At 47.1% G+C, this 26,705-nt stretch overlaps 1 protein-coding gene across 1 annotated transcript in view; it reads right to left on the reverse strand.

The window, feature by feature from the left end:
• Positions 1-1,837: 1,837 nt before the first annotated feature.
• Positions 1,838-26,705, reverse strand: part of LOC119401569 (protein henna) — a 107,968-nt gene continuing 83,100 nt past the window's right edge. Inside the window, exons 10-13 of the mRNA XM_037668468.2 lie at positions 17,057-17,152; positions 11,835-11,968; positions 10,344-10,459; positions 1,838-2,042 (exon numbers count right to left, since the gene is read on the reverse strand). Of these exons, the coding sequence (XP_037524396.1) occupies positions 2,002-2,042; positions 10,344-10,459; positions 11,835-11,968; positions 17,057-17,152 (387 nt within the window). The 3' untranslated portion in view covers positions 1,838-2,001. The remainder of the gene's footprint in view (positions 2,043-10,343; positions 10,460-11,834; positions 11,969-17,056; positions 17,153-26,705) is intronic.

Genomic DNA, 26,705 nt, shown 5'->3' on the forward strand with positions numbered 1-26,705 from the left:
ATCGGCCCACCTGTGACCAAGCGACGATGTGATGCGATGACGCCATCATGTGAAGCTATGATGTCACAAATTCTGGCAATCTGTGACGTCATCGCGTGATGAGGATTTCTTGCAGCACTCATGTTAACGCCGTCAGCGCCGACTTGTCAATTTTGGCGTTTGATGAGGCATCTAAGGCTTTCGCCTTAATGAGTCGTTTTAAGGTGTATGTGTACTGAAGAGCAGTAACGTTTACGTTATGCATTGAAATTCCATGTCAGACGGCGCTGGCAAATTGACTACTCTCTACGCGCACGCGCATTGGCTCGCGAACTTTGCAGGGGCATCACGTGACACGGCCCTGACATACGTGCCGGTCTGAGCTTATATGAGGCAACTGCATTATTAGAGAGCTCTGCACAAAGGTATAATTTTGGTTCACCTTCGCCGGTCTGGATAACCGATGACGAGTGATGCGCGCGGCGTATGAATGGCGACGAGATTAAATGTCACCGCTTACGTCAGAGTAACAATTTCATAATAAGATGGACTTTACGTAGGAAAAAGGTAATCTGCTTAATGAGGTCCTTCGAGAGTTGCGACAGGAATGTCAAAGAACGTGGCTCTTTAATTAAGAAAGTCACGGGAGATTACCCAGTAAATCAAGGATCTCAGATTACGTTCTCGGTGGTGCATACGAAAGAAGCGTCGCCTTACAGCTGTTTTTACGAATCAAGAACTAGAGCAAAGTACAAGTTGCACCAGACTGTGGACTGAGGGTTTCATGTTGCTGACTATGAACAGCGAGAAGATTTCTCACTTGTCTGTCGCTGTTGTCGTTGTATTTTCTTTCGGGCATGTCTGTATAGTTTTGCTACAACTTTATTTCTACTATGGTGGATCGAATAGCAGTGTTGGCTGAGTTTCATTTGTGTGTGTGCGTGTTTGTGTGTACTTATGTCGCCTCGTAGCGAATCCCCGTTTAGCTGCGCTTCGATTTTATGGATGTTTCTTTCTTTTTTTCAGAAATAAAACCATTCGCTTCAAAAGTTCGCCGTTCACGTGACCCCGGTCTGTTAAAAAAAAAAATGGCGCTCAATAATATCGAGCACCTCGAGATCGGTGCAAACGGAAAAGAATGCCGGGGAGCATTTTGCGACGTTCAATACATGACATGCACTCACGAAACCTACACGAGTTTTCTAAGAGCCCATACGTCTGGGCAGCTATTCTCGATGTGTCCGTCGAACCTACTCTCAACTGCGGCAGCCTTTGATTGGTCGGAGCTCGACGAGAAGCGCGCCCCTTGTTTCCGGTTCTTCTTCCGCAGCGTCATTTCGGCGTGACGGAGCTTCCACAACTCCAGACGCAAATGAAAGGAGCATAATGCGCTTCATTGCTGCGAACGCAGCCTACCGAGATCCGCTTTTGGCTGCTGGAATCTCGGAGGCCTTTCATTTAATCTGATTCTGTGATCTTGTTAACCCTCGAATTAGGTTTAACGCGGCCTACGGTTAACGCCCAGGGGCTATTACGTCATGGCCCGCCGCTTTTTGCAGTAAGTGAACGCGCTCTGATGACGTCAGACTGAAATGGTAACGTGTACTAGATGGACCGTTGCTGAATATATAGCACCCCAGTATTTAACGCTAACGTAGAACATACTTAAGCGGGAAGTAAGAGCGATTACCTGAAACATTCATCATGCTCGTGACGTCAAGTCTTCGCTAGTGAGTGTGCAAGGCTCAATGGATATGCCATGCTGCTAATACCACGAATTAAAGAGAAAATATACTTCATAGGCAACCATGCCGCTTACACTTCTTATGGTTTGGGTATTGAGGTGGAATGCGGTAAGTTTTGATTTATATTTTGATAAAACAACTTTATTAGTGAACAGTGATATACAATGTGGAGGTATCACTTCCCGCGAGCATGGATGCTCGGTGTCCGCGTCGTATGAATAGGCATGGCCGTCTCTTCTTGCGTTTTAAGTAAAGGCCAGCACCTTGTGTTTCCTCTTCAGATTTTCTTCAAGGCATCAGCCAGAAGGGTCATGTCGGCTGTATTAAAAGAGAAAGACAAGAATTGTGAGCGACGAGTACAGATAAAAATATGCTGGCCGATTTTGACCATGTTACTCACGCACGTGCAATAGAAATGCATGTACACGGTTTGAGGCATAAAGGCATGGCGAGGCATGGCGAGGCATAAAGAAAGCTTTTTTTTTTTTCTGCAACCTCTACAGCATCACTACATCGGGGAAGTATACTTGTCATAGGCAACTATAACTAGAGCTGCTCTATCACGAGCGTAGCCAGAATTTTGGGGGGAAGTGCAAGAAGAGTATGTGCGACTCCTTTCGGGGAGTATTGACTTGCCACGTATATGACTCTCTTTAAAGAGGCGTGTTTACTCTCTTCTGGGTCTTACGACTCTTCGAAGAGAGTATAATGATCTACAAAGAGAGTTGACGTGCCTCTGTAAAGAGAGTCATATACGTGTCCAGTCAAGACTCACTGAAAGGAGTCAAAATACTCTTTTTTTTTTTCTTAGAGTGCGAGGGTCCGACCCCCATTTATGTATGTTCGTGTATGTGGCTGCGCGTGTGCACGTATATATACAAAAACAAAATAAAATAAAAACAAATTAAAGGGGAGGTGGGGCCTCAACCCCCCAAAACAGCCCCCCTGGCAACGTCACTGTGCTCTATCTTTTCAGCGGAGCTGGTAGCTTCAGTTGGGTCTGGAGTTTATGTACACAGTAAAAACTCTACCGATACCGAACCTGGTACACTACCGGCGGAGGGCAACAAAACCTGAAGCGCTCCGCCAACAACAGCAACAACGACCATCCTAAGCACACCAGAACTCTCGTGGTGTTTACCTTATTCGTCCTGCGTATGTTTATTTGCGCTGAAGATTTTCACAAATCCTATACCAACTAGCCCCCCTTCTGAAGAAAAGAATTTTAGCGCAAAACAAGCCCCAGCCTCCAGCACGCCCGCTGTCCAGCAGGCTGTCCAGTAGGCCCGCGAGGCAGCGGTGAGGCAAGGCCTCGACGTCCCCACGTGGGAGACCTAAGGCCCGGTCGGCGAAAGCTCTGCAGGACTATCAATAATGTTGCTACCAATCAACCAACAACACAAGGACAGACAAGGAACACGGGACTGGCGCTGTCGTTAACTCCTGAACCAACAAGTCCAAGAAGACTTTCTGCTAAGCCCACCTAACCATCCTGCTACCCTCCCCCCTCCTATCCCTGGGCCCAGGAGGAGCGCGTTGTGATTCGGAAAACTAGGCAAAAAAATATTCGTTTTTTTACGGTGTGAGTGCTTTGTCGTTTTTCGATTTCGCGAAAGATGTCGAAGAAGGTGGTGTCCCTCTGCGACGAAAAGACCCCGCCGAAATATCCAAATGGGAAATTACAGAACGTGAGGCCGCCTGTCAAAAAAAAGAGAAAGAAATCGAAAGTAATCACTAACAAAATATCTCAAGAAAAAAGCTGCGCACGAATATTCCTAAACCTTGCGTCAATAATGACCTACGCCATAATTCGAGATGCTGATGAGTTTACTTACTAACTGTACACCGTCCTTCAGCGTTCTCTGCGTCGGCAAATGTCGTCGGCAAAACTACATTTCTTCTAATTAAGGCCGAACGGCGCAGGTTAATCAAGTCGGACATCTCTCACGCAAGACGGGGCCGCCAAAGGGCGATATCATCAAAGCCCCAACCCACTTACTTCATTAACGCGAAATGAGATGCCTCAGCGGGCATACCATATCGCATTCATTAGATTTGTGCATAAGGAAATAGTTTCGGGATAGATCGAATGCTCTTTCTTACCGTGTCCTATCTTCTGACTAGGTCGTGCGAAACTCGATCCACTGTCCGGTACATCAAGCGCGTACACTGGGGACCCGCGTCCGCTCAGTCTCTCCGCCCCCAAATCTGGTTGTTTACCTCGCGTGCGGCTTGACTTGATTGCAATCGATCTGACGCACGTGTTACGGCAGCGTGAACCACTTAAAATGGTTATCTTGCTATATTTCTTCATGTAGACCCGCTGAGCACTATCCTTGGACGTTTACCACCAGAACATTCACAGCTCATCGCAGGGGTAAACACGCGGCCCGCAGCTTCACATGGAATAAAGTATTGTGACTTTGCTAAATAGTACTCTCATTATTTTCCCGCCTATTGCAATCAATAGCGCGTTGTTGGGGTAAGCTACAAAGACTGAACTGGTCTCAAGCATTTTTCTTGTTTTCATAGGGCACCCCATGGGGACAGTGAGTTCAAACATCGCCATCGAACGAAAACTCTGTATTTTGGAATCGGCGCTCATATTTAAGTCGTTGAGTAAATCAGTACCAATATGTTTTTTCGACACCTGACGCCAAATCCCCTTTCAGAAATAACCCATATATGGGATATGAGAAAGGCGTTCTTTGAAATGGCGACGTTAGGCGACATTTTGTTCGAACGCCCATAAATGTGGGGCTCGTTTTCCGTCTGTCCTGTCAACGCTGTCTGGTGTCGTCAGTATCAGCAGAGATTATAGCAGCAGTCTCGTTTTCAGGCTTCCTTCTTTAGCTATGATGGTGGTATTCTCCCAAGCGGTGCAGTATCCATTGCCCTGTCGCGTTTCCAAGAAGAAAAAAATAAAGAAACGGGCAAGCCTAGCGTACCTATACTTATAACTAGAATCGTCGGCGTTTTCAAACACTTTGCATGAACCTCATTGATGTTACACACACGAAAAAAGTAGGCAACCTTAATCCTTGACCTAGGCGTCTGGTAGTGGAACTCGGCACGTCGGCGTTAGCGTGCCCTGGTGTATTCCTTAAGTTAACCTCGTGTTTCGTCGCACTGCCGAAGCGTATCCCTGAGGCCACGTAAAAGGAAGAGCGTGGTTGAGATCTACTCCGCCAGGTGCCACAACGATCGCACATGCTCACAAGGAAACCGTCTGCTCTTTCAATGAACTCATTCAATCAATTTTTTATTATACTTCCTGATGGTTAATTGGTCCTTACCCTAAGTAAACTTTTACTGCAATATCATATGTATCTAATATAACTCTTCACTTGGACCATCGATTTCGTACCGCTTTTGTTTTGGAAAAGGCCTTTTTCGAATATTCGAAAAACCAGAAGTAAATGCTGAAACGTAAGTGCTTGAAAAGAGGAACAGTGGCACTCGGTGGTCGGGCCACTAAAAATGAAAAGCTTTGGCGTGTTCTGTTGATATTGCTGGAGCCGAGCCGCGATGTCGTAAACAGGAGAGTGCTCGTTAATGGTGGTACTTTGCGCTAGCATCGACCCGTAAGTAAAGGATTCGGGACATATACCTGTCTCGACGCACGAAGGTGACGCGAAACCTTGTGATGGAATCATGCTTCTTCGCTACTTTTAGCAAATGGCTTCGGTGACGGGCTTCGTGCATTACCAGTCTCGTCGCTTATAGCATCGAAGCTTTCGCGACGCAAACAGCCTGACGCTTTTGTACCGTCGCGCTCCGTAAATATGTGTTACACTCTAAAATAAAAACGAGTAAAAAGGGTGTCTCTCTGTCCCACAACAACCGAGCAAACTCACAGGGGCTCTTACGCATTCCGCTAAGACAACTAGAAGTCGAAAGTCCCAGTCGATGTATTGATCCTCCCCCGTACCCCTCCGAAAGCTTTCTGCGCCCAACGGGGTTTTGCACTGCCTCCATGATCGGAGGCATTGCAATGTCTCTGCACCTCGCCTAGTTTTGCACTGCCTCCGTGATGGGCCCACCTTCGCCCAAGCGACGATATCATGTGATCACCCCATCATGTGACGTCTTAGTGACGACATGATAGCGACATCGCATTTCATCACGAATTTCGGCGATCCGTGACGTCATGATGACTTCGCATGTGACGCAATCACGTGATGATGCTTAAAGTGTACTTGCGGGCTAGTTGGCTGATCACCACGTCCGTATGGCAGCGGACACCGGGGGAAAAGACGAAACACGAAAACAAAAGGAGAACACAAGCGCTGAATCAGCGCTTACAACAATTGCGATTTCTAAAAAGTGGGTATGCCATAAATTGTCATGCGCTACAACTTTATAATATAAACAACTGCCCCCCCCCCCCCCCCCCCCCGCAGCCCAAGTGAATAATTAGAAAGTTAAGGAACGAGTTTTTGGTAATCAGTCGCAATGGCGTCATTTAAGCGGTGGCAAGTCGTTTCCGCCTCGACACAGCGCAAACGCGCACTAGACGAACGCAGAGAAGAGGCTTGACAATTGATCTTGTGCGTATTTACCCTTTGTCATGTCACATCAACAAGCCCAGACTGCTACCTTAGTGAATTTATGCCTCGACGTAGAGTTCGTGTGCGAAAACGACAGGAGCCTTACTATCATTCGATTGTTATTTAAAAATCTGCATTGTATTAAAAAAAGCACCCTGTATAACCTCTTCGTGGCCTAGCATGACAGAAACCTGTCTGGACCCAAACTGAAGCCTATGCATATACACAGGCACCAATAGATCGGTCCCTGCCGGCGGTAAGTTACCTTTTCGTCCACTTTACTTTCTTCACATTTATATCACAATTATTACAAAGAACATCTCCTATACTTTCCTTGGCATTATTGTCTGGTAGTTGTCATTAATACTGTGTCTAACAAAGAAAAACGAGCCCTTTAAAGCCATCTTCTTTCTTTCAAATAGATATATAGAAATAAGTAGAGAACCCTCGATAAGAGCAACAACAGAGGATAATTTTATTCGACGTCGTATACGCTTCTTTTCTTATTGCTGTTACAGAGAATTTTCTAGCTCATTTCTGTCTAGTCCTTCGTCGTCTTCACCACCATGCCCGTTGAACACGGCACACACACAGGCACATTATTGCAAAATCCCGAGAAAGTTGCCCTCCCCCCCCCCTTTCGGTGAAAGATAATCCGACAGATTTGGTGGGGGGGGGGCGAGGAGGGGGAGCCCTTGCTCGGTCACGGATCAAAATTCAAGATGGTGTAAGAGCCACACGTGGTTCAAATGAAATGCTTTATTGAATACGCGTGCATTCACTGTCGTTATTCGCCCTCGTCGGGCGATTAAAACATTGCATAAAACAGCGAAAACCACGGGTGGGCTTGCTAGAGATTTTAACTCTTACTATCTCTCTCTCGCTATATATATATATATATATATATATATATATATATATATATATATATATATATATATACACGGTTATGCTTGTGTGCCCGGACTGTATACTTACAATTATGAACTTAACAGTGCGCGTGGCTTCCATTGCGCCACGTTCATTTAAAATGTTTGAGGCTGCAGATGTGGTCGCGTACGTATATGTATGCTCGAAGGTACTTCGAGCGATTAGTGCACGCGCATAACATTTGTAGCGGGCCTCGTAGCGGGACACGTTTCTCTCGGCGGCATTGTCGAATCAGAGAACCCAATACACATTCAGTTAGCTTTATTATTTTTTTTTTCGAGAACATTGACGCAAGTATATTCACATCTGCCAGCGATTTCAGAAATATTGTGGCAGCTCCGCATTAATGGTGCCATGCAGTCCTGGAGGGAGAGCGCAGATGGTTGGCCTTCCCTGTTTCTCGTTTTTTTTTATCTTATTCTTTCTTTTCCTCTGCGTTTCGCGTACCTCTTTTTTTTTCCTGCTTCTTCCTATTTGTTTCTATCTTTCTCTCTGTCTATTCCTTTCTCTTTCTGGCTCTTTCTATCTCTGTTTCTCTTTCTCTATGTTTATTTTTCTTTATTTCTCTGTTTCTTTCTCGTTCTGTCTTGCTCTGTTTCTTCCATCTCTTTTTCGTGTCTGTTTCTTTCTATGTCTTTCTCTTGTATTATGTCTTCATTCCCTTTATTTCTCTGTTTTTCCTTTTCTCTTTCTTTCTACCATTTTCTTTCTATCTGTTTCTCTCTCTCTCTCTCTCTATTTTCTTTTCCTTCATTTCTATTTCCTTCTTTCTCTCTCTCCCTCTCACGTGTTTCATGTGCTCCACTTCGCCGAGCATAGTTTTCGCTTAACGCTACCGCCTGCTGTACTCGGCAGTGGGCTTGAAATTGAAAGAAAATTAGGAGCGTTGCGTGTTAGAAAACACGCTCAAGCTCCTCCGAGATTTGCTTACCACCAGCGGTAAATGGTGCATACAAATAGCTCGCCGTTATTTCGCCGGCGCATACATGAGGCATGGTTGAGTTGTCTAATGAAGCGGGCTGGGGAGCGAGGGGTCGGTGGTTCGAATTCCCGGTCGGGTGCTTGGAAATTTTTTTGTTCTGCTTTATTTTTCTTTGTGCCTTTCTATATATATACATATCCATATCCGGGGCATGACGGCGACGGCGACGGCGAAAATCAGCCGAGAGTGTCCATATAATTGCTACGCAATAAAGCACGTGGACGATGTCAGCACTAAGCGTTGAGCTTGTCAGGATTTCGTGTTTCTCGGCTACACGATGTTATCTACGCTTGCGCAGTCAACGCATCAAAACGAAGTGAAATCAATTGATCGTGCGCGATACTCATGCGAGAAAGCGCAGAACGGGCGTGCGACTGCATGGCAAAACAGTGTAGGAGACAATGAACAATTTATATCCCCCGTATATGAACCAATCGAGAGCTTATTTCATCCTGACGTTACGGGAGCAGACTTCTGGCGTCACGAATTTGTGCCGAAAAGACCGGAAACCCCAGGAGAGAATAACACGCTCGCTCTTTGTATTTCCAGATGTTGCTTGGGGGCCTTTCAAGGACGCGGACGAAAGGCGAGAAGACGCGTGCATCCAACTTGCACGATGAGGTGCGCCTTGTCCTCACATTTCGTCCTTTTGTTTTAAGTACATACCCGCATTCATCATTCTTATGCATGCTTTCTTCCTAGTGGTTTACGCGACGTAATGAACAGTAAAGGCTTTAGTTTGAAATGGCCATTTGTAACGAGGGCATGCTTCCGATTCGCAATTATATTTCAATTCACGGTAGGGGATGATGCCCTGCCATGTATAGTTCCATAATGGCGATTCGGTTATAATCGGCGCTATCTGACGAAGGCTTTTTTTTTTGTAAACGATGTAAAGGGTCGTCCACATTGAGGATGGACGCCTCAATAGTATTCAAGAGCTCATAGAAACTGATGTTGAATACATAATTTCAGAATTATTATTGTATTTATCGAGACCATTATTAGACGTCATACAACAGACATTTCCATAGTGAAGAATATTCAAGTCCTAGGTTTACCGGTTTAAATACTAATGAGCTGTTTACCTTAGATCTGGTCGACCCTGTACACTACTCACGGATTAATAATTCTTAATAATAAAAATGGGGTTTAACGTCCCAAAACCACGATATCATTCGAAGTGGAGGGCTCCAGCAATTTCGACCACCTAGGGTCCTTTAACGTGCGCCTAAATCTAAAGCACACTGGCCTCAAGAATTTTCACCTCGATCGACAATGCCGCCGCCACGGCCGGGATTCGATCCCGCGACCACTGATCACGGATTGAATTATGACTTCATGGTTTTTAGCATAACGAATCGTATCCGCAATTGCTCGAGAAACCCCAGTCATGACGCTACGAATCTGGCCACCAGAGGTAATGTTGTCTGTTATGTTAGTGCTGGAGCCTAAATTATGTCGATATGACACAAAACCGAAGATGGTAGAAAAAATTCACGCATATCCACGAAGTGAATGGTGATGAGTGGGCGAAGCACCGGGGATCATTCGGGTAATCGTGAATCCCCCGTACATTGCCCACTCGAGCATGCAAATGCGTTACAAACACGTGTGTACAGTATATACAATGTTGTTTTATTGATGTCATAATGCATTTATGGTGCTGAGGTGCGGACTTCGTTTCCCCCTCATTGGGACCGCCTTGTGATCGGTGAAATGAAGAGCCAGGGGTTCTTGAATGGAATGTAATCTGAAGTTAGCGAAGACGAGGTCTATAGACGTCCGCCTAGTTGTTCGATTATCATGGTCATATGAAGTGCATATGAGAGCATAACACGCCCCTAGCGGTCTCCATTCAAACCAGAGCACGCGCCGGGCGCGAGCGCTGCTACCCCAGCGCCCCTAGCAGTCTACATTCAAACCAGAGCACGAGCCGGGCGCGAGCGCTGCTACTACAGTGCCCCTAGCGGACGCCGTGTAAACCAGAACTACGCTAGACGCGGGGTGTAGAAGGCTCGGCGCTAAGGTGCTTCGCCCCTAAAAAAGTATGTGCATTACCTAGCCCTAAATTGGCGCGTTTCGGACCGTGAGCACTGTACGTGCGCACTTAAAAGCGCTCCAGCGTTGCAAATTTCTCAATGATCGAATACTTACACTGAATGTCCGATGCAAGGTTTTGCACTTGAATGTTCGTGTCGACAATCTCCACGCTCTGTGTGTATGGGTTGTAGCGCACCGTAAAGGGCCTCGGGATGGACAGAGCGAACTCCCTACGTAGTTAAAAAAAGAAGAAAGAAGGCACTCGGTTACTCGTCATCTTCTGAACAGTCGACACAAAAGCTTTAGTGTACGTAAAGGCGAATCTCGTACGGTCCTATGCAATAGCCTAACACGACCAATGTGGCTATTTTATGCTGCTGCTGCTACTAATACTACTACTACTACTACTACTACTACTACTACTACTACTACTACTACTACTACTACTACTACTACTACTACTACTACTACTACCACCACCACCACCACCACCACCACTACTACTACTACTACTACTACTACTACTACTACTACTACTACTACTACTACTACTACTACTACTACTGCTACTACTACTAATCATAATAATAAGAAGGAAAGAAAATAAACGGCGATTCGTGAAACCAGTACAAAAAATCAGGATCCCTTCCCCTACAAGGAAAGTGAGGGCAAGGGAAACTTGGCATGTGTGCGCCAGAGGTAATATTCTTTCTTTCTTTCTTTCTTTCTTCTTTCTTCTTTCTTTCTTTCTTTCTTTCTTTCTTTCTTTCTTTCTTTCTTTCAATCGGCTTGCACAATGCTCCCTTCAAACTGTTTCCTCCATTCATGTTACAGGCAACAACGACAGCCATGCGTTCACATACGGGCACCAATGATACGTAGCAACGCGAAATGAGAAGTCACCTTCATAAACGATCACATTGTCATATCAGAATTGGCTGATCGCCGAAGCGCCCACGATCGAGAGAGCATCAATGAGAAACGGCGTATGCAAATACACATGCAGCCGGCTCACTTTCGGGGGCCGTATTTCTACACACTCGCCGGCGCCGGAATTTTTCCCGTATGACGCCGCCACCACGGACACTGAAACCTTTAAACTCATACAAGCTTCGCTTGAATAATGTTCACATCCTAGTATTCGTAATTTTACCCTCAATAACACGAACCTGCCATCGGCTAGGAACGAATGCACATATCCTTGGAATGCTCGTCGCTCCTGTGAGAGTTCGAACGATCGTGGTTAGGGTTTCGCTTCACTACTGACGTAGCCGTTTACAGTTTTGAAACATGCCTAAACTATACGAAAAATTTTCATGTTTACAGATAGCGCCATTTCGACTTCAATGCCGAATTAAGCACTGCACTAGTATTAGTCGCAATATTGAGAGTTTTTTCAGATATTCGCGCACCCCTGGTATTCTAGCCCATATGGTGAAATACGATTTGTTGCTACAAAGAAGAATGAAGGCTTGAGTTTCCGTTTCTTCAAAGAGGATTTAAAGCCCCCCTTGGGTTTTCCCACGAATTCGCGGCACACCGCCATCTTCACAAAGAACAAAACGTGAAGATGCCGCTCACTGTGTTCGAAGCTATGTCACTGACCTCATTTTCTTCTGGGCGTTTTGGAAGCTCTCTGCCACGAAGTAGATTGGCTGGTACTGAGTGATCGGATACTTTTGCTCACCGGTTACGGCTGGCTCAAAAGGTTTCATCTCCGGTTTCCCACTGAGGCAGTACTGGAGCAAAAAAAAGTCACCAGTGCATGAAACCAGCAAAGTGTATAGCGCCGAAGCTGTAGTAACGAAAATTGCGTGAGTCTATTGGGGAGGACTGCGGCGCAGCAGCCACGAAACACAATGAGAGTGCACGTAATTAAAAAGACACAAAGGCAAGCTGCGGAAGCATACGTCGGCTTGCGTAACACCATGGGAAGACGTAAATAAGCAATGAATACACGTCGGTTATGACATACAGCAGAAGCAAAGCTCGCAGAAAAAAAAAATTGGAAGAGATGCCACTCGTGACGCACAACACGGCGGTATTTTCGCACAGCAGAGATTTCAAGCTAGGTAAAGAGAGAACTGTCAAATAGGGCGAGTTGAACAGACGCGGGCGACTGTTTCTGTGCACGCAATCTTTACTGTTGCTTTGTGACAATGGAAATTTGAGCGAGTCGTTGAAAACTTATATTGGAAAAAAGTAGATGTAACACAAAGGATGCGCAGTCGGGCCCCGTGCGCATCGCCTTCTCAGTTGCTAGCCTCTCTTCGGTTCTTGGTGCATGCCTTAAACGTGCCGTAAGGAAACGAACGACTGTGCGCGTAACATTGGCCGTTTCGAAGTACCCTAGAATGCCTACTGCTAGTACAGTTGGTAAGTGCCGACTACGCAATAATTCTTCCTTTTGCGAAAAAGTGAAGGGCCCACTACGCGTCCGTAAGGCAACAGGCGGACGTACCAAGCTGATGCTTTTGCAGCTGATGATGATTAAATGTCTGAGCACTTTGTAATGAGTGGGCCTTTAAAACGCCCACTCGTTGCGCAATTCACATGTTTTGACACCTGGCGCGATTCTACGCTTCTGCCACGCAATATTACATGCGTTAAGGAGACACCTTCCACTATGTGACATTCATATAGCGTTTCTTTTTTTCAAGCAGTTTCAAGCAGTAGCGCGGCTCTGTGGTGGAACTCCTGCTTGCCACGCAGAAGGCCTGGGCTCGATTCTCCCTCCAACCTAAGATTTTATTTATTGTTTTATTTGCATCTTTCTCAATTTTTCGGTTACGAACAAGTTGATTTTCCCTCACAACCAACGACGACGGTGCCGACACAGCAGTTTCTACGAAACGAACTCTTTAAATCTGTCTTGTTCAAATAGTATGGGTCACTCTTTTAGGTGTGTCCTGACTCCGACTAGAGTATAATGACTACCAAAGAGAGCTCACGTGTCTCTTTAAAGGGAGTCATTTGTTTGAAGTCAGGACTCGCAAAAACTGGTCATGGTCACGGCTCCGCAAACATGTTGCCTCCCCTCTCAACTCTATTCCATTCCGGCTGCCGCTCTCGCTTTGGTCGAATAAAACAACGGAAATCCCTGCTTGAGTGCCAATATCGTAATCATCATGAGCCTGACTGCGCCCGTTGCAGGGCGAAGTCCTCTACCAGGTCCCGACAATCAACCCGCTCTTGTGCTTTCTGCGACCACGTCATACCCGCAAACTTCTTAATCTCATCTGCCCACCTAAACTTCTGCCTCCCCCTCGCGCGTTTGCCTACTCTTGGAATCAAGTCAGTTACTCTTAATGACAAGCAGTTATGTTGCCCACGCGCTAAATGCCCTGTCCATGCCCATTTCTTCATGATTTCGACTATGTCCTTAACACCCAATTGTTCCCTGACCCACTCTAATCTCTTCTTGTCCCTTAGGGTGTATCCACACGAAGGACAAATCCGCGGAAATCTCGTCGGAAATCTCGTCCTTAAAAGGACGATGTTTCCGCAAGCCCGTCCGGCTGCGAAGCGCATCCGACGGCTGTTAACATTCAATGCTCCAAAATGCAAAATTGGTGTCACAGAAATTTCTTTTCTCGGCGATGCAATTTCCGAAAAGGGATACGGCCAAGTCCTGATGCCGTCGAATCAGTTTTACATATGCCGCCGCCGAACGACAAGAAGGGAGTTCACCGAATGCTAGGTGTCATCAACTATTTCGCAAAGTTTGTACCAGCACTTGCAGAAAAAACTAAGTTGCTTCGAGACCTGATCAGGAAAGACCGTATTTTGAATGGACGGATAACCATGCCAGAGAATGGAACCATATCTGTGCCACATTAAGTAGCCAGCCTGTTCTGGCTATCTTCGACCCAATGCGTGACACTAAAATCTCTTCAGATGCATCCCAAAACGGCATCGGCTCAGCGTTGCTACAGCGTTACGGGGATGCTTGGAAACCTGTCGCGTATGCTTCGCGAGTACTCTCTGACACCCAGAAGCGTTATTCCCAGATTGAGAAGGAGGCACTGGCTGTGGTGTATGGGTGCGAGAAATTTCACCATTTCGTGTATGGGCGCACGGTAATCCTCGAAACAGACCACCGCCCCCTGATCAATATTGCGAAAAAGGCAATCGCTGGACATGCCACCAAGACTGCAACGTTTCTTTTACGTTTGCTAAAATACAATTTCAAACTGCATTTTGTTCCAGGAAAGCAGTTCGTGTTGCCTGACCTGCTGTCACGTGCTACTGTCGGAAAACCGAAAAAGGATGAAGCAGACGAAGACGTTGAAGTTCACGCCGTAAGTGTTGTGTCGTCACTTGTAAGCGGGGCTACGTTAGAACGCCTATCAAAAGAAACTCGAAATGACAGCCATTTGCAAAGAGTCGTCACTTGCCTCCAGAACAACCAACCTGTGCAGGGGCAGTTTAAGCAATTCGAAAGTGAATTGTCGACTGTGAGCGGTGTGCTACTAAAAGGGTGCAAAGTCGTGGTGCCAACCAGTATGCGCCAAGAAATGTTGCAAAGAATCCATGATGGCCATATGGGACTGAATAAGAACAAGGAACGCGCGCGCCGTTTGGTTTTCTCGCCTGGTATGAACACTGATATTGAAAATCTGGTAAAAAAATGCTCAGTGTGCCAGAAGCACGCATACAAGCAACATAGCGAACCGCTTCTTATTCGCCCAGTACCTGCGCACGCATGGTGTAGGGTAGGTGTAGACATCTTCCAGTATGCGGGCAAGTCATATCTTTGCGCGTATGATGCCTTATCTAATTTTCCAGAGATAGAGCAACTGCAGGACACGTCAGCAGCCGGTGTCATTGATAAGCTAAGCGCAATATTTGCAAGATACGGCATACCTGTGCAAGTGTGCACTGACAACGGACCGCAATTCTCCAGTCGTGAGTTCCTGCTATTTTCAAAAAGATACGATTTCGAGCATGTCACTTCTAGCCCGCGGTTTCCACGCTCAAATGGTTTGGCCGAAAAAGGAGTCCAGGTGGTTAAAAGAATCCTCAAAAAAACAACCGAGGGGAGAGACGACTTCTGGCTTGGATTGCTCGGTTACAGGTCCTGTCCCCTGGAAGACGGCCGATCGCCAGGTGAACTGCTGTTTGGCCGACGGCTGCGAACGCCATTGCCGGATTTCGCGGAGGTTCCCAGCATGCTTGTACGGAAGCATCGACAGGCGGAACAACCAAGACGACCCCTGGCTCCATTGCAGCAAGGGCAAGTCGTGCGGGTGCGCGGAGACCGATGGGAGACCAAAGCCAGAGTGATGCGAGCGGAGAAACCAAGATCCTACCGAGTGGAGACAGAAAGACGGCAAAATGCTGCGTCGAAACCGGCAGCACCTTCTTGCGACAGCCGAACCGTTCAGAAGGGAGTCATCCACCGAAGATGAAAAGCGACGACGAACGCGACAACGACGGCAGTGTAGGCCAACAGGCGTCTTCGACCGAGCGTGCACCGGGGATTTCAAATGAAGCAAGTCCATGTTTGAGGAGATCGACACGCCAAAAAAGACCGCCACAGCGCCTGTATTATGGAAGCAATTTTGAGCAATGTTCTTAACTTGTGGCAATATTTTCACTTTTATTGATTGTACAGAAAGGAAGATGTATCGTATGTATGGTTCTTGATAAAGACAAGCGCCGGTTCTGTTAACATGCTTACAAGTTTTGCGCATGCCCACTAACAACAAACACGCGTCAGAAGATTATCGTGAATGTGTTCCCTATCCTACCAAACGTATAAATAGCTGGGAAAATAAATCAACCTTGTTCTTTGTTGACTGACACTTGGCTCGATCGTATTCTTGGCACGAACCCGACGAAACAGACGATGTTTCCGCAGCCCGTCCGGCTGCGAAGCGCATCCAGACGGCTGACGAAGCGAGCGAACGAACGTTCCGGAAAAAATGTCACAGCGGCACCGTCTGAAGCGAGAGCTGCCCGCTTTGAATCTTTAAGCCCTTCGTTGCGCATTGCGTGGCCCGTTAATTGAAAAGTGACGCCCGTTTTTGCTTTACGTGTGTATCCGAAAGCTTCGACAGCAAAATATTCATAACGATTTCGCACCGTTTCCGAGAGCCGTACTCGCATTCACGGAACTGTAGGCTTAGCGAGTGCCTCTAGTGACAGAGCATTAGCTCGGAGATCTGCGGAGCTCTAGCGCTAGCAAATCTCAGAGGCCATACTGTACGATTGCTTGCTTGTTTCTTTTTTCTCGAGATGGCGCGCAGGGTAATGTTTTTCTTTTTGTCGTGCACAGTTCGTTTCTAGTTTAAGATGGAGTCGGAAAGGAAGCGACGTTTAGCTGCAATGGCTGTGGTTTTTGTCAGAATTGGACGATGAAGAACTCTTGTTGCCTGCAAATATATATATAGCGGCACCATCGGCCAAATCTACTATGTCAGTCCGCCAAAATCAGGACGCGAAAATGAGCTTGGCATTTTCAGTCCGCGACGTCCGCGGACTGCGGCACGGATGGCACAAATCCGTGACGGGGGGTCACGTGATGCGCCGTCCGCGGCGGAAAAGACGGATCTAGTCCGTCGTGTGGATACACCCTTGAGGTTCCACCCATCATTTTCCTTCCCATTGTTCGCTGCGTCTTCCTCAGTTTAAGTTGAGCCCTCTTTGAAAGCCTCCACGTTTCTGCTCCGTAGGTGAGTACCGGTAATATGCAGCCTTCCTCTTGGGGGATAGCGGTAAACTACCATTCATGATCCGAGTGCCAGTATCAAGCTATGCTAAACATATGGTGAGGAATCGAAGTTTTCTTCATTCTTAGTCCTGCCGGCCAGCGAGCTCCTTACCTCGAGTTCCCCGAATGAAGAGAGCAGGCCGGCACCGTAGGCCTTGAGGTGTCCATCTTGTTTGCAGATGCCAAATTCTATAGTGAACCAGTAGCACTGTAACAAAAAAAAAAAACAGTTTAGGTCTTGCGCTGAATGGAAGTACAAACCAGGCACCTTTCGAAAGAGGAGTGAGATACATTATTATTACATATTTTCCCGTGTTTTACGTGCCAAAACCACGACATGATTATGAGGCACGCCGCAGTGGAGGGCTTCAAAAGTTTCGATCACCTGGGGTTCCTTAACGTCCACCTAAACCTAAGCACAAGGCCCTCTCGTGTTTAGCTCCTACCGGAATGCGACTACCGCGGTCGGGATCGAACACACGACCTTCGGGTCAGCAGTCGGGCAAGTGAGATAAATTCAAATACAACGTAGTAAAGGTCTTATTGCGTGCGAACACCTAGTTTCGGAGGTTTAGGTTTTCAAGTTCTTGGTCCTCTCAGGTGATGTGTAAATATAGAGATGTAAAGAAACCGTTCCTCTCTGCATCCACTCCATCACTTTCAGTAAGCTTTGTCGCACTACGATTTAATTGAAGTTAGGTACACGTGACAATGAATTCTTTTATATAAAGCTTCATTTTTACTGGAAGAAATTCCAGTAAATTAGGAAATTCCGCGAGGAGATAGAGGAAAAAAAAGCAATTTTTAATGATATTCTCTTAGACGTTGGCCTGTTTATCGCCTGGCTTGTTACTCCAGGTGTCGCGTGATGTTATTATACAGTGATCACATATACAGACAAATAATACGTACGGTCACAAACGTACGCATACACAGGCCATTCATAAGGTTTCGTTAAGGCGAGTAGTCCTCGAAAACACGAACAGCACTTTTGTGTTGTGCATCGCGCAATCGCTGCTTTGCATGTGCACCAAGTGTGCGTTGTGTAGTACACTTTTCCGAAGGTTGTAGGTTCGGCTCCCACCGGCGGCAAGTTGTATTTGCGTCCAATTAAATTCCGTTACATTTATATCGCAACTGCTACAATACGGTTAGAAACTACAAATTATGTTCTATATCTTCCTTTGCTTCAATGTCTGTTGTTTTCGTAAGGTTGTGTCTAACAAAAAAAAAAAAAAACCCGATCCCTTCATTTATTTCTATTCTTCGGTTCATTCATAGCGAGGGTCTCGTTCCTGCAGACTTCACGCCTTCAGGTAGTATGTGACGGTTGATTAGTCAGCTGCCAGCTCGTAAGAAGACCACGTGCTAAGGTGACACCAGCTGTCCGAAAAAAAAAAGTGTTCCACGCTGCAGCTACCAGGGGCGCTGCCCAACGCTTCTAGGGTTACATAGACAAAAAACTGGGGGACCCTTAAACTTCGCCTTTAAGTGTTGAACTCGACAGCAAAATCCGCACGCACCCACGCACACGCACACGCACTATCGCCTTCCCAATCGCTATCCTGCCTTCGCTTCTCGGTGGAGACCTAAACTGTGCCGCAAGAAAGCCAAAGCGCATACACCCTCCGGGTTCTATCTTCATTTGCATCTACCAGCGAATTTTCGCTCACGGCCAACGCTGCTTTTTTTCGCTCACAACCAAAGCCGCCGACACCGGAATTTCTGCGAAACGAGCTCTCTAACGCTTTCGCGTTAAAATACCTAAAGGGGACGTGAAAAACTCGAACACGGGCTGTCGCTGTAGCCCACGCTTCGACAAGCGGACAATTGTCTTCTTCAAGGCTGCCATAAGCCCGCTTGTCGAAGCCTTTACGAAAATAGATTTAGACAGTCTATAGACTTTCTAAAAATGGTTTAGACAGTCTATAGTCCGTCTATATCCATTTTTGTAAGGGAAGTTGTCGAAACGTAGGCCCCAGCAATACCCCGCGTTCAAGAACTTTTCGTCTCTTCAAGCTTTCATTTTCCCCTGAACTTTTGCCGATAAAACAGATTGGAGCGTGACCGCCATTGTAGCTCAACTGGCAGAGCATCGAACTTGTTATCCGAAAGTTGTAGGTTCGGTGCCTACCGGCGGCAAATGACTTTCAAGCCACATTAACTTCTTTACTGTTATATCACAATTGCTACAAAACAGTTATATACTATGACCAACCTCTCATATTCCTTCCTCGGCTAGAACTTCTGTCGGTCTCCTAAGGTGTTGTCTAAGAAAGAAAACGAGCCATTGAATCATTCCCTGTTCTTCGTTCACGCCATCTAGTGAGGCAATTCAGGCTTTCGCCTCAATAAGCCCCGTAATAACGTGCGAACGCGGGCGGTGGACAGGCGGTGTGTCGTGGTATTTGCTCGCGCATTTCGAAACCGATCAATATCGCCCTCGAGTTGGAAACGACTCGCGAGGTTTTTGCATTGACTGCGAGGTGGGCGCCGGAATACGAGATTCTGCCGAGTCGCATCGGGATTCAGGTTGGCAAAGGAGATCCATGTGCCCACTGCTGTCGATGTGAACGATGTGCGAGCGACAGAGCTCGGAAATGCGAGCTTTCCATTAAAGACGAGCTCCTAGTGCATTCCCATCTGCATCGTGAATCCCGCAATTGTCAGCCAAGAAAGATTATGTGATGTCTGGCAGAGCGCAGGTGCCTGAGCGTATTACAAGAACTCGCAGGGTTCCTTATGCATTTCCCTAAGGCGAGTCGAATGGTGAAAGCCATCATCTTCATTTCTTCTCAGTCGATGCATTAATTCACCGTGTCCCCCTCCGGAAGGTTTTTGGCCTAACGTGGTTTTGCATTGCCTCTAGGATCGGAGGCATTGCACGATTTCTGCACCTCACCTGGGTTTGCACTGCCTCCGTGATCAGCCAACCTTTGACCAAGCGACGATGTGATGTGATGACTTCATCATGCGACGCCACGTGGTGTCAGGTCACAGTGACGCCATGATGGTGTCCTAACAGTCACGTGTTGCGACGTCATCACTTGACACCGTCGCTTGGTCAAAAGGTGAGCCGATCACGGAGCAGTAGCGACGTCATAATGACGTCACAAATTCTGACAACCTGTGACGTCCCCATGGCGTCATACGGTGGCGTCATCACGTGACGATGAAATTTTTCATCAGTCGTGTTGACGCAAACGCCGGCGAAAGCCGACGGTCAATTTTCGCACTTGATGAGGCATGTAAGGTTTTCGCCTTAATAAACAGACAAAAAAGTTCAGCCATTTACACACAGTTAAAGGGGTCATGAAACGCCCCTTGGGCTTGTTGAAAAAACACATCCTGCGGAAAGCTGAAACGGCTATGAACTGCTCTGCCAAATATTACAGTCGTGCGCGCCGCGTAAAGGCCACAGGCGGAGCGCGAAGTTGCCGTTTGCTCAGGCGCCCTCTTTTCAAAAAGAGGCCGGTTCTTACTCTCGTCGGTGGGCGGGGCGTCTGCACGTTGACGTCACGGATCTACCAGTTTACGTCGCAAGAGACATAGCATGCTTATTGGCCGATAGCCGACGTAAATCGAGAGCGGCGTTCGGATCAGATGCGCTTCTTGCTGCGGGGTGCCGCTACTTGCCGGCGCCGCACTCCTCAGCACACGGTAGCCGCACTCGCGCAGGCGAATCACAGCGGGAGAGCGATCACATTTCATGACACGCGCTGACGTAACTTCTTTTCCCCGTGCCATCCCTCCCTGTCTAGCTTCCAGTGCGCTCGTCGGCACAAAAGAGAGAAAGCGCTGGGAGCGTGCGCCAAACCCCCGTAACTCCGCTGATTCTTGACGGATTCGAGAAATTTTTGCGGCAATCGATTCGGGAGGCAGTAAACTCCGATACTGAGGTCATTAGATCATTACTTGGAAAAGTGGTTCATGACCCCTTTAAACCCGCCGGACAGCGAAGTTGTAAAAGCGTGAGAGTGTGTGATTGGCTAGCGAGATCACGTGGTGTCATAAATGGGACGGTTTGTTTGAAATACGCGGGCTTACACTTGATTGGGCAAAGCGAGATCACGCGACCTGCGGGCTCGGGCAATGAAGCTTCAGCGAACGCCACGCGTCATGCGATTTCCCGCCGGCGCCGCCATACTCCTGCCAAGCGTGCGCTCCCTCTTATCTACATGACCCTCTAACGCGCCCAGGTGGCTTGCCTTGGTTCATTACAATTAATGTAAATCTCTAATTAATCTAATTAATGTAAGTACGAATCGCTCCGCCTTTCCCTGGTTTATTGCAATTAACGTAAGTCTCTAATTGAGGTATTTAATGAAAGTGATAATTGCTTTCCCAGTATTTTGTACCGAAAGTCATCATTCTCAAAATTTCCAGTATCATTATCATGATCATTTCGTTTTAATAATTGCCTTATTCCCGTCCCACTTTGGTCACGTGACCTGCGTGAATACTACTGCTGCTGCTGCTGCTGCTGCTACTACTACTACTACTACTACTGCTACGATTACTGCTGCTATTACTACTACTACTACTACTACTACTGCCTCTACTACAACTACTACGATTACTGCTGCTATTACTACAACTACTACTAACTACTAATACTACTACTACTGCTACCACCGCTACTGCTGCTGCTACGACGACCACGACGACTCTACAGTGAAGGCTAAGACGGTTTCGCTGAAGAAAAAAAAAGTCGGACGTTTACAATACTCCCTAATGGAAAACGTGATCCCAGCTGTACGTGTGTTTTCATTTGGCGACATACTGAAGAAACGAACTTGAGGCAGACATGTTTGTTCAGCACTCACGGTTTCAAACGCCAAAGTTTCAGGCTCAGTAATATACGTATACCTTTGTTTCCAGCGCCTACAGTTCGTGTCATATCGGCGTAGTTCTGACTCGAACACTTACATCAGAGCCAACATTACCTTCCGCGGCCAGATTTCCAGCGATACGACGCGGTGATCACGAGCAATTATTGCTCACAGCGATCGTTTAAAAAAAGGAAGTCACGTTTCAATGAGTGAGTGCCGTACTTTAATCGTTTAAACTTTGCAGCGAGATTAGATAACATAGCGGAATGTAAAGAGCGCCTCTCCGCAAGTTTTTAATCATTTCAAGCTTAAAGTGAGACCCTTAAAGCGAGAATAGAAAGTTCACTTTTCAAAAGTTACGAAGTGTCCCCTTCCGGCTTCTTTGGACATTATCAAAGTTCAGCATCGGTGCACTGGTTCCCGGGAGCAAAAATATTTATCCCCGTTAGCGTAATTAGCGCGATGCTTCTCGGCTAACGCCCCGTTTATCAAGATTATCGCCGTATGTTGGAACTCTGAGAGATAGTAATCGCGGTGACGCGACCTCAAAACTTTCTTTATATGGATGCGATTAAACATGGAAAAAGCGAAGCAAGGTCAGCAACACTGGACGGGTTAGCAAGCTGTGAAGGGACTATGAAAAGATAACGGAGTTTTGTATAATTACGAGAGTAATTAAAGATTTACGCATTACATAAACATACAAGGACGTTGTGTGTGCGCGCTTGCCGCTGTTAATCATGCGTTGGAGCTGCAGCTTCCGCGCTGCATGTCTTTTTTTAATCATTTGTTGTATATATCGATAAGCATGTATTGAAAAACGCAAGTCATTGTGGCAGCTTCGCCCTAGTGGTGCCAAGCACGAAGGAAGAGCGGTGATGGGTGACCTTCCTTGTTTAGCTTTAATTAATTAACTAATTTATTTATTTCTCTCTGTTTCTCCTACCTCCTTTTTGTATATGTTTCTTTCTATTTATTTATTTCTATTTCTTTAGTTTTCTTTAACTCTTTCCTGCTCTTTCTTCGTTGATTTGTCTTCCTACCCTTTCTTTCTTTCTTTCTTTCTTTCTTTCTTTCTTTCTTTCTTTCTTTCTTTCTTTCTTTCTGTCGTTCTTTCGTTCGTTCGTTCGTTCGTTCTTTTCTTCTCTCTCTCTCTTTTTTTTCCTTCTCTTCCTTCCTTTAACTCTTTCACATGTTTCACGTGCTCCAATTCGACGAGCAGAGCTTTCGTTTAACGCACGCACCTGCTGTACTCGGTAAATGGCGCTTGGCCAAATCCCGTGGCGCATACCCACCTGTGTATTTTTTGTTTTTGCTTTGCGCGACGGAGCACAAGTTACCGATGGGTGAAACAGCTTTGCTGATAAAAACCCTTATCTGAGTCATGTAGTCACTTGAGAGGTGCTTTTCTAAAGTAGCTTCAGCTACATGGAATGCGAGGAGTTGATTTCGCGAGTTTAAGGTCACGCGTCGGCATAAATTATGGCCGTACAAAGCGTGCTAATTTATGCAATTTCCTGGGAATTTATCATCTTCTCTCAATCCGCTGCCGTCGCATAGAAAGCTTTCGCATCAGCTTCAACGCGCGTAATAGGTTTAGCTCTACACAAGTGCACTGATTAGAATCGTATTCAGATGACATCGCGCCTCCCGAATGAATTAGAATGTTGTGGTGAGATAGCGCATTGAAAGGAGGTCAGAGAGTGACGTCATCGTCAATGAAGGGTAAAGGAAAAGGAGGGGGGGGGGCTTGAATTCTTTTTTGTAAAACAATAATATACGGTACAAGCTCCGTCCGCAGTGCCACTCTGCGGCCCGCCTCTCCTCCTCCTCCTTGGGAAGCATTGTTCGCCTGCTATCACAATACTGAAAGAAGTTCAAAGTTCGTCTTTGCTCTAACGTCATGGAAAAGTCATAACATGAGTGGTTAACTGCCGTGCTCTGACGTCATGGAAAACTCCTATCATAAGTGGTAGGCAGCCATGCTCTGACGTCACGGAACAGTCCTAACCTAAGTGGTGGACGACCTGCCCCGGTGGTCTGGTGGTTATGGTGCGCGACTGTTGACCCGAAGGTCGCGGGATCGAATCCCGGTCGCTGCGGCCGCATTTTGCGAAAATACTTGAGGCCCGTGTATTTAGATTTAGTTGCCCGTTAAGGAACCCCAGGTGGTCGAAATTTCCGGAGCCCTCCACTACGGCGTCTCTCATAATCATGCCGTGGTTTTGGGGTGTTAAACTCCAAAAGTATTAATTGTTATTATTACATTAGGCGGTGGACGGCCATGATCTGACGTCATGGCAAAGTCCTAAGCTAAGTAGTGGGCGCGCATGCACTGACGTAATGGAATATCCCTAACCTAAGTGGCGGGCAGTAATGTGCACGTTCTCTCAGGTTGAACAGCGCTGTGTTTGTCAATGTCCTATATACCCACCGTGGCATACTGTGTTGCGCTCCTAGCCTCGAGGACGCAAGTTCGATTCCTTACCACGGCAGCCATAGGCGTGCGCAGAGTTCCCTATTAGGGGGGGGGCAAAGGTTCATCGCAGCGCCCCCCTCCCCACCCTATTAAGTCAATGTATGGGGCAGATTTGCCCCCCCCCCCCTCTTAGGTGACTCGAAGGGTCAATGTACGGGGCAGATTTTGCGCCCCCCCCTCTTAAGTGATTAGCGTGCGCACAGGGGGGGCGCCCCCCCCCCCCCTGTGCGCACGCCTATGACGGCAACCGTATTTGAATCGGTGCGAAGTGCAGGGACACACCAGTGTACGTATTTTTACGAGCGGATTAAATAACTCCAACGTTTAGAAGTTAATGCGCTGTTCTCAGTAATATTTCCTGGGATTGTACGCTCCAAAATCACGATATGATTGAGGCACAGTGTAGTGGAAGATTCCTGAATAATTTAGAGCACCTAAGGTTGCTTAACGTACGCATAAATATCAGCACACGTGCGTTGTTTGCATTTCGGTGCCACCAAAAATTCGGCATCACGTACTACGGTAATAAAGCACCATAGCCACTAGACCACCACAGCGGGCATTCCTTAAGTTCTTCTTACCTCGCGGCTATTTCTGAAAATCCTATTCCGTCAATTTTTTCTTCTGTCGGGCCGGAGCTCTAGTGCTGTCGCAAATCTCTTTGCGAGACAGCCTTGGAAACTAAAAAGATCCGCGGCTCAGTGCGAACTATATATAAAATAATATTAAAAATTCTCTCCGGATCACAGTCTTTCCTATTCAGTGGTTCCAAATTTAATCATGTTCGCGCGCTGGCGGTGGCATATCATTGTCTGGAAACGCGAAGACGATGGGGCGCAATCGCACACGGGTCGATTGCAATGGACAATGAAAGCAAATAAAGAAAGAAACACCTTTCGCTCGAGCTATTGAAATAGCCTATTTCACGAGGTCACATCTCTTTGTAAAGACTTTGAGGGTGGGAGGGAGGAAAGGAGGGAAGAGTGGGGGAGCGGACGCGACGCTTATGGGACACGGCGCAGAACGTGCATTCAGCGCGGCTGCGTCGTCGCAGGTTCGTCGGACAAAGAAAACTGACGCTTTCGCAATATTACCCCACCGTTCGTAACCATTTCTCAATTTCCTTTTTACGTCGCTTTTTGCTTAGTCATGCGAAGATTGGCTTCTCGGCGATACGGTCTAGTGGGGCTTTTTTTTTACAGTGCGTACTTTCTTGCTATTCTTTATTTCTTCGAACGGGACGACCAATGAGGACTCGTCGCCAGGGCCCGGGACGCGATCGCGGCCAGAGGATTCCTGGAATGAGGGGACCCTTCCATCTCGGGTGACCCCAAGCTTACGAACTCGGGAACACTGTTGCGGGACGTTAAAAGTTTCTTTCATTCATTATTGGAACGTGATCGCCGTTTCGCTCGCGCGAAGTCTAAATATAACGTGTCCCGTAACAGAGCACAATTTCATGTACCACAGTCCTCGTCGATGCCGAGCCCTGATACCGAGTTCGAAGACGAGAGAGTTGTTTGTTTCTCTCCACCACTACCCTTCCCTACAGGCGCGCTCTCCCCCTCGCCCACTTATTTCTTCGTAAAACACATGGACAATGTGAACACTATGCCTTGAGCCTATGAGGATTTCGCGCTTTTTAGCTACGCGCTGTTATCACCGCTTGCGTATTCAAAAACGCTCAAAACTAAGCGAAATCGGTTGAGCAAGCATGGTATATATAGTGACACGAGACAGGCAGAACGGCCGTGAGAATGCATGGCAAAGCAGGGTAGGATACAATTCACAACTGGCATTCCTCGTATGTGGACCAATCTAGAGCTTCTTTCCTAATGACGTCACGTGTTCACGTCACGAATTGTGCCGAAAAGGCGGGGAACGCCAGGAGAGAATAGCGTGCTCGTTTTTTTGTACTTTCAGAGGTTTTCCAGTTGCGACATTTCATTGTTGCTCCGAACGCATGACCGGCGTTCTTGCTTGTAGCAACGGAAGTGTTGCGCTGCTTAGCGGAGGAGCGTCCAGTTCCCGGCATGGAGGGAGAAAACAGTTAGGAGGAAGCATTGTGTAATGCGAAAGAAGGAAGGAAGGAAGGAAGGAAGGAAGGAAGGAAGGAAGGAAGGAAGGAAGGAAGGGAAGGGAAGGGAAGGAAGGAAGCAAGCAAGCAAGCAACCAACCAACCAACGCGCACGCCAAGCTTCACCTGTCCCCGTTTTCCCAACAGGGCGAGGGCTCCTCTTATGTCTTAGGTCCTCCGTGCCCTCTGCACAAGCTCATGTTGTGTTTCGGTTTCGGTTCAGTATTGCATTGTACGAATGACAAGGGGCGCCGCTCTGGCATTGCTGTTTTACCCAGGCGACGTGTAAATAAGAGAGTTTGTGGAGAGTACTCGTTGAGTGCGGACGTTTCTTCTCCTTTGGCGCATGGTCGGGCTGGCCGGTGTCCCCACC

This window comes from Rhipicephalus sanguineus, chromosome 8 (genome assembly GCF_013339695.2).
Source record: "Rhipicephalus sanguineus isolate Rsan-2018 chromosome 8, BIME_Rsan_1.4, whole genome shotgun sequence".
In the NCBI taxonomy this organism is placed as follows: Eukaryota; Metazoa; Arthropoda; class Arachnida; order Ixodida; family Ixodidae; genus Rhipicephalus; species Rhipicephalus sanguineus.